The 8,766-nt window shown below is 35.0% G+C and overlaps 1 protein-coding gene across 1 annotated transcript; it reads right to left on the bottom strand.

Annotated features, from left to right (window-relative positions):
• Nucleotides 1–770: 770 nt before the first annotated feature.
• LOC134709189 (uncharacterized) lies at nt 771–3,776 on the bottom strand. Its single transcript, XM_063569364.1, has 4 exons — nt 3,694–3,776; nt 2,482–2,661; nt 1,958–2,122; nt 771–1,473 (listed from the first exon to the last, which is right to left on the bottom strand). Exons 2-4 carry the CDS (start codon nt 2,657–2,659, stop codon nt 821–823), a joined length of 996 nt encoding a protein of 331 aa, XP_063425434.1. The 5' UTR covers nt 2,660–2,661; nt 3,694–3,776; the 3' UTR covers nt 771–820.
• Between the last annotated feature and the right edge of the window lie 4,990 nt (nt 3,777–8,766).

The following is an 8,766-nucleotide window of genomic DNA, read 5'->3' as shown; positions in this document are numbered from 1 at the left end:
TGAGTATCTAACGAAAACGGGAAATCCTTAATCCATAAATTCAAGTATCTTTCATCATGGCACATGCGTGGTTTTGATGGCTCAATAGTGATAGGTAAAACAAGTAACGGCGGATCACATTCCCCAACTCTGCCAATTACAGTTAATGATCCATTGGCTATTCTTTCTAATAAAGTGTCACACAAAAATTTCTCAAATCCTTTGCAACTAGCAGAATTTTGAAAATAAGCAGGTTGGGGAAGACTTGAATCGTAACAACGACCCCTAAAATTTCCCTTAAAATGTTTAAACATGGGCCTAATATCTACCCCCTGTTTAATCCATTCCAAAATTTCACTAGGACAACCTATTTTCTCCCATTGTTCTGAACAATACATTAAATTTCCTGCTTTGAAAAAATTAGGATCTAAAAAAGACAGATCCTCAAAATCATAGTCGCTTCCATTTACAACCTCTTCAGCACTTGGTAAGCAATCAGAGGGTTGGGTGATCTCTCCTTTATAATTTACTAAAGGTATGTCACTTTGCTTTCTTAATTTAACGCTAAGTGGATCGAAACCCGATTTTAACTCCCAATCTGGAATTTCTGGCTCAAACTTTTCTTTCTTAGCCAAAGGTTCATGATCCCTGATATTCTGAAATTAACAAAAAAGAAAATCTTTTCAACTCTGAAAAATTGCTTGAGATTTATAAAAATAAAATAAAGGAGAGAGACACTCAACCCTTGCCCGCGTGAAAAATTTTTCACTGGAGATCGAAGCTCCTGGGAAAGGGAAAGGCATCTAAAAGATTAAAATTAAAAAATATACAAAATACATAATTAATTGTCTTTTTTCATCTTTGGACAATTTGCAATAAAATGTCCCGACTCCTTGCAAAAATAACATACACCGTTTGACACTCTCCTGCCTCTAACTCCTTGCATTCTTGGAGGCCTAAAACCACCTGAATTATAGTTTGGCCCTGGATAAAAATTAGGATACGGGAAACCAAAACCTGGATTCTGATATCCATATCCAGGAAAAGGAAAAGCAGGAGCTGAAGTAGGTGGAGCATCTAATATATCCTGCCTCTCCTTTGAACCTGATGGTTCCTCGTATTTTTTAGATTTTGCCCAGTCTGAAATTAAGGAGGAAATCTTCTTGTCCTCCTGGGAACCAAATAACTTTAAGACGAGCCCACAAAAATCAACATTATCTTCGTATTTTTTACACATTGAAAAAGATTTTGAAAATAAAGAACAGTCCTTATGATTCGCTTTGTTAGCTGCATCAACCAACATTTCGATGGCCGCAAGTAATACTCCCGGTGTTGTAAGTTTTGGTCTTGCTGCCAAAGTTCTAACGTAAGATAGTGCTTCATCTACCTGTAAAACCTTTGAATTTTTCTTCAACTCATCCAGGTCTTGTCTCATTGCTTGCAGCTGCTGGTTTGTTGTGGATGGGTCTCCCTGAGCCGCTTTGCCATCACTTCCTACAACAAACAAAACGAAAAATAACTAAACTTCCTTGCAACAGTTTTTTAATATATATCAAAAGAAAAATCAAGAATATCAAAACATTCTAGCAATACAAATACAGGACAAGGTCTTGCTCTAAGTAACATTCGTAAACTGTAAATGTAGGAAACCATGAAAGTAGCGCCACAACATTAAAACAAAATTAAGCGTTAAACGAAATAACTAAAACAACATAAAATTATCAAGTCTAGTTTTCTGTAAAAAATTAAGTTTACTTAGCAAAGAAATCCAGGTTTCTTGAAAATGCAACAAAACAAGACTAGATCTGTTGTTGTGAATAATATATGTTGCCGTGAATAATATCTCACTTAAATAAACAAACGCCTACATAAACATCAAGTTACAAATAAGAAGAGATTATCTTCGATAAGCATTTCAAAAGGGCTAAATTAGAACATACGGACAATGCAAGCAAACTAATCCAAAAAACATTCATACCTTTCGCCGCTGGTGTATCTGTACTCGGATTACTAGTACCTAACCTCTGACCTCTACCACCAACAGAATTCGCTAACAATATGCTTTCATGCACTAAGAGACGCACATTCTCAATGTTATCATCTTTCCCACACAGCAGAATTAATACATCTTTAACGGATTCACCTGGAATTAAAAAAGGCACTAATCAATCAAACGGAACAGATACAATTTCAAGTATAATGTGTAAAAAATCACGAACCGTGGAAAGCGAAAAACTCTGAGGTAACTTGCCAAGTTACCGTCAATAAAATCATAAGTTCTGATGACACTAAATAACAAGAATTAACATAAAATCCAAAAGGCTAAAAATATCGCAACAGACGCAGATCTACATTTCTAAAAAAAAAATGTTTGTTCAAAAGAGCATTATCGGTCAAATGAAGCTGATTAAATTATCAAAAACAAAAATTAAAGCCATAATTACTTTGAATACAAGGTTCTCTAAAAGTCTTAAGAAAACGTTATAATAAATTATAAATTACCCGTAAGCTTCTCAAACTGAGCAATTAATTCGACTTTTGTCAAACTCTCTAATGGTTCATCTTTTTTCAGTCTTGACAGCTCTAAAACCGCTTCTGCATCTGCGTTTTTTACCCTCAAAATGATCGGGATTAAACTTTTTCCCGCAAGGGAGCAATTTGGCTTCAATACCTGAGCCATAGCTGAAATTAAAAAGAATAAATTGAGTAACCCCATTACAAATCCGCCATTAAAAATCGTGCAATGCGGACTGTCTTCGTCATAATTCTCAATACGCGTTGCAACCAATGCAGACGCAAACTCCATTTTAGTACATTAAATATAAAAACAGCATTAAACCACAACTACTTTACTGTTATCAACAAAATACATTGCAAGCATTTACTACATTTAACTAGATTTAAAAAACTTGCATAGTAACCCCATTAGAAATCCGCCATTAAAAATCGTGCAATGCTGACTGTCTTCGTCATAAATTAAAGATACAAACATCTTTTTCTAAATGAACTCATGAACTTTCAATAAAATAAATGTGCTCTAAAACTCGTAGAATGAAGTAAACCAAAAACATTCTTCCCGACATACCGGACAGTTCTCAATACGCGTTGCAACCAATGCAGGCGCAAACTCCATTTTAGTACATTAAATATTAAAACAGCATTAAACCACAACTACTTTACTGTTATCAACAAAATACATTGCAAGCATTTACTACATTTAACTAGATTTAAAAAACTTGCATAGTAACCCCATTAGAAATCCGCCATTAAAAATCGTGCAATGCTGACTGTCTTCGTCATAAATTAAAGATACAAATATCTTTTCTAAAGGAACTCATGAACATTCAATAAAATGTGCTTTTAAACTCCTAAAATGAATTAAACCAAAAACATTCTCCTTCAAAGTTATTATTTCTAGTACCTCGAAAATAACGCAAAATTCGGAGCTTTCTTCTCCCTAGATATATTTAACAAAAATATCTTTCAATATCTTCATTTAACGCTGCAACCTATGCAAACGCAACTTAAAGCTTTAAATCATACAACACTTCCCGACATACAGGACAGTTCTCAAAACGCGTTGCAACCATTGCAGACGCAAACTCCATTTTTGTACATTAATTATAAAAACAGCATTAAACCACAACTACTAGCTGTTATCAACAAAATACATTGAAAGCATTAACTACATTTAACTAGATTTAAAAAACTTACTTCCACAGTAAGAAACTTCTTTACACTACAACCATGCTCTACTCAAGAGCTGTTAAAGTCCGTGCTGTCACGCTTGATAGCAGCGGCCAAACTGAATGTATTGGTCAAATCTCGCGGGACTCACTTATAATAAAAAATACAGAGTGTGCTTTCACTAAACTTAGTGATAATGGATAAAATCTAGAAAACAATAAGGAATTATAGTTTAACATTATGAATGAATAATTAAACTCCGTATAAAATGCAAATCATATGTCAAAGAACGAAAAAAAGGAACGAAATTCAAATCCAAATGTCTTATTCTTTCATTTTTATAAAAACATTGCACAGCATGAAATGTCTACGACCGAGCAAAAAAAGTTAGCTTAAGGTATTAGCTTTGAAAATAATTGGTTTTGGCCGGCAGGTATGCCGGTCCATTAAAGTCGTAAATAAGCCCCTTTTTCCTGATCTGTCACTCCACTATAGAAAGACATATACCATATATCAAATATGCAAGTGAAGTTGGTATAATTTGCAGTTAAGGTGGGGGAAATTTATCCTTTAAAATCAAAATCGTCTCGTTTGTCATAGATTCTGCTACTGAGATGACCTCTTACATTTGTAGATGTAAAGTTTGACTTTTGTATATGTAAAGTTTTACTTTTAAAAATGTCAAGCTTGACTTATAAGTAAATAAAATAAGGCAACGAAAACCGTGTCTGCTGGAACAATTTTAAAATTTTCAAACACACCGCAAAGACTACAAAAATATGCCAAAAATAAAAAAAGTTATTTACGATGTGAACTGGCACAACTCTAAATTCCCAAAGGTGTTGACAGTTGAGATGTTTAACAACTGCGTGGAAATACAGTCCCAATAAACAGTCCTGACCGATCTAAACTGGTATGATATTTAAAATATGACAACGGTAGGGCAGTTGCATCAGAGACTGCGTATTTAAACATCTAAAAAATATAGTAATTTGATGATAAGAAAATTGAGTAATAAATGTTTACTAAGGTTAAGTAATAGAACGTGGCTGCGTAATTACACATCCTTGCCAACTGTAATCAAAACTTATATAATTCAAAAATTCCTGAAAAGTGTAAGGGTCCAGTACGGAAGCCGTAGTAACTGGCCACAAGTGATGACAGGAAATTAGTGATGGTAGGAAAAATGAGTGACTCTTCTATGTTTTTTCATTAATGCCCTCTGGGGAAACTGTCCTCAGCTTTCTTTTCCAAAAACTTTCCCGAGCAAGTCTGTCAGCCTTTGACCAATCCTCGTTGTGATCTATGATAGTGATGGTAAGTTTTTTAAGATCAGCTTGGGCGTGCCCATGTGATCTTAAATGACGACTTACGGGGAGGTCGGGCTTGCATGTGTAGTCGCTACGATGACCATTCATGCGTTTGTTGAATGGCTGTTCTGTCTCGCCAACATACTGCATGCCACATCGACACTGAAGAATGTATACAACATTCTGGGTTTTGCAAGTTACATTACAAAATATTGTGTACACAGACCCAGTGGAGTGGCAAGTAAATGTTTGAGTATTCACTATTTGTTGGCAAGTCAGACATCGTTTGTTACCACACGACTTGCACCATCCTGTAGTTGAACAGCTTTTATTAGAGGAGACGGCAGCTTTTACAAATAAGTCTTTTAAACTTGCTGGTCTCCGAAAAGCTAAGACAGGAGGATCGGGAAAGATTTTGGATAATTTTGGGTGATTGGCAATACTTTGCCAATTGGCACGGATCAAACGTGAAAGGTTTGAAAAAGCGGGATTGTATGTTAACACAAATAGAACTATTTTGCTGCGCCTCTTCTTTTTGTACTGTGACAGGTCTTTGTGGCTGTTATTGTTAGCACGCGCAAACCCCTTATCTATGTCCCATTTCTTATAACCTCGTTTGATTAGAAATCCGCGAAGTTCCTGTAACCGCTGAGTGACAGCCTCCTCAGAGGAGCAAATCCGCTTTACTCTGAGAGCTTGACTGTACGGGATACTTTTTGTACAGTGTTTGGGGTGACAGCTTAGGGGAGAAAGGTACTGATGTTTATCTGTAGGTTTACAGTAGAGGTCTGTTGACACCGTCCTTTATAGATGTAGTTGTGTCCAAGAAAGATATCTTAGAGTCGGATATTTCATATGTAAATTTAATTGACTGGTGGGCGTTAACGTTGTTTGCATGTCTGATAAAAGCATCCAATTTTTGTTGGGATTCGATCCATTTCATGTCAACATCATCGATGAAACGGAACCAAGACAGAGGTTTGGATAAAGATGATGAAATAATATGTTTCTCTAATTTGCCCATGAAAATATTGGCGTAAGACGGTGCCATTTTCGTCCCCATCGCTGTCCCGTTTATTTGAAGGTAATTATCACCATTAAAGGTAAAATTGTTGCATTTAAGGACCAGAGTAAGCAGCTGGACTATACATTCGGTTGGTGGTTCTAAAGTGTTGCGAGAGTCCCATATTTCCCTACACAATTGTATTCCGTCATCATGAGGTATGTTGGTATACAAGGAGGTGACATCTAAAGTGACAAGGAGGGTTTCCGGAGGAAGAGGGTTCATGGATTCCATTTTGCGAAGATAATCTGTAGTGTCTTGAATGTGAGAAGGAAGATTTTCTACATGACATCTTAAATGAAAGTCTACAACTTCGGAGATTTTTTCAGTCGGGTGGCCGTTAGCGTTAGCACGCCCAAGCTGATCTTAAAAAACTAACCATCACTATCATAGATCACAACGAGGATTTATGGTCAAAGGCCGACAGACTTGCTCGGGAAAGTTTTTGGATAAGAAAGCTGAGGACAGTTTCCCCAGAGGGCATTAATGAAAAAACATAGAAGAGTCACTCATTTTTCCTACCATCACTAATTTCCTGTCATCACTTGTGGCCATTTACTACGGCTTCCGTACTGGACCCTTTCACTTTTCTGGAATTTTTGAATTATATAAGTTTTGATTACAGTTGGCAAGGATGTGTAAGTACGCAGCCACGTTCTATTACTTAACCTTAGTAAACATTTATTACTCAATTTTCTTATCATCAAATTACTATATTTTTTAGATGTTTAAATACGCAGTCTCTGATGCAACTGCCCTACCGTTGTCATATTTTAAATATCATATACCAGTTTAGATCGGTCAGGACTGTTTATTGGGACTGTATTTCCACGCAGTTGTTTAACATCTCAACTGTCAACACCTTTGGGAATTTAGAGTTGTGCCAGTTCACATCGTAAATAACTTTTTTTAATTTTTGGCATATTTTTGTAGTCTTTGCGGTGTGTTTGAAAATTTTAAAATTGTTCCAGCGTTCGCTTAAATTGTATAAATCAAGATTTTGATAGAGTCTTAATTTGAATTGACATGATTCATTTTTCATCGTGCAATTACCGAAGAAGGATATCTTTTTATCCGAAATATCTAACATATTGTTCGTTTTATTGTGTTTTTGGTGATGTTGTATTCTTTTAGACTTGTTATATTTTATATTATGTAGTGTACTGCATCATGTTGATATGATCCATCGCCCCGTAAGATTTATCGTTGACTATTTATTCAGTCATTTTATATATATACGAGTCTAAATTGAAAAACTACGTTCAAACCTATGATTGCGTTGGATAAAAACCGCAATTTTTATACGTGTGCATGTTAAACAAATTTCGTTGTAGAAGGGTCTTAAACAGCACAAACACCATTTTCCAAAAGACCAAAAAAGTGAAAAAGTATATTTCAACAAAACGCATTTGACTAACAGGTCGAACAACTGATGTTCTTGAACCCTGCATGCTGACTGCTACTGGCGATTGCCAAATAAAATTGATCACAAGATGTAACAAAATGGATCTTAATATAAATTTAATACTAAACAGAAAAACTTTTTAAACTTGTGGCCGCGATGTTATGCCACAAACATACGGTGTTAATATATTTTAGTACACCAGATCCGGATTTCGACAATAATATATATATATATATATATATATACGAGTCTAAATTGAAAACTACGTTCAAACCTATGACTGCGTTGGATAAAAATCGAAACGGTATTTGGAAGGCCATATAAAAAGTACCCTCAATTTTAGAGAAAGTACCCTCATTTTTAGATTAACTCTTGAATTTTAAGAGTCAATATATAGGATGAACGGATCATATAAACCGGAGGGAAAATATGATACATGCCCAAACAAAAAATATAAACGAGTCTAAATTGAAAACTACGTTCAAACCTATGACTGCGTTGGATAAAAACCGCAATTTTTATACGTGTGCATGTCAAACAAATTTCGTTGTAGAAGGGTCTAAAAACAGCACAAACAACATTTTCATAAAGACCAAAATAGTGAAAAAGTATATTTAAACAAAACGCATTTGACTAACAGGTCGAACAACTGATGTGCTTTAACCCTGCTGACTGCCATTGGCGATTGCCAAATAAAATTGATCACAAGATGTAACAAAATGGATTCTCATATAAATTTAATACGTCACAGAAAGAAAAAAATTTGTTAACTTGTGGACAGGATGTTGTGCCACAAACATTCGGTGTCAATATTTCTTTAGTACACCATATCCGGATTTCGACAATAAATGTCTCTTCAGTGATGTTAGGGATCGAAACGGTATTTGGAAGGCCATATAAAAAGTACCCTCAATTTTAGAGAAAGTACCCTCATTTTTAGATTAACTCTTGAATTTTAAGAGTCAATATATAGGATGAACGGATCATATAAACCGGAGGGAAAATATGATACATGCCCAAACAAAAAATATAAACGAGTCTAAATAGAAAACTACGTTCAAACCTATGACTGCGTTGGATAAAAACCGCAATTTTTATACGTGTGCATGTCAAACAAATTTCGTTGTAGAAGGGTCTAAAAACAGCACAAACAACATTTTCCTAAAGACCAAAAGAGTGAAAAAGTATATTTAAACAAAACGCATTTGACTAACAATATATATATAGTGAAAAGAACAACATCAATTCATCTAAATGTGAAATTTAATGATCTGTGTAATTTTGAATATATATATAAATTTCTGGATATTGGAGTGGAAATA

This window comes from Mytilus trossulus, chromosome 3, assembly GCF_036588685.1.
Source record: "Mytilus trossulus isolate FHL-02 chromosome 3, PNRI_Mtr1.1.1.hap1, whole genome shotgun sequence".
In the NCBI taxonomy this organism is placed as follows: Eukaryota; Metazoa; Mollusca; class Bivalvia; order Mytilida; family Mytilidae; genus Mytilus; species Mytilus trossulus.
The sequence above is the reverse complement of the archived record's forward strand: the minus strand, read 5'-3'. Positions and strand labels throughout refer to the sequence as shown.

What these genes read in the sequence shown, in the direction of transcription:
- LOC134709189 (XM_063569364.1), bottom strand. Translation starts at nt 2,659, where the DNA reads ATGGCTCAGGTATTGAAGCCAAATTGCTCCCTTGCGGGAAAAAGTTTA. An exon ending in TCAGTTTGAGAAGCTTACGG is followed by an intron (nt 2,123 to 2,481) that starts GTAATTTATAAT and finishes TTTTAATTCCAG; the next exon opens with GTGAATCCGTTAAAGATGTA. An exon ending in AGATACACCAGCGGCGAAAG is followed by an intron (nt 1,474 to 1,957) that starts GTATGAATGTTT and finishes TGTTTGTTGTAG; the next exon opens with GAAGTGATGGCAAAGCGGCT.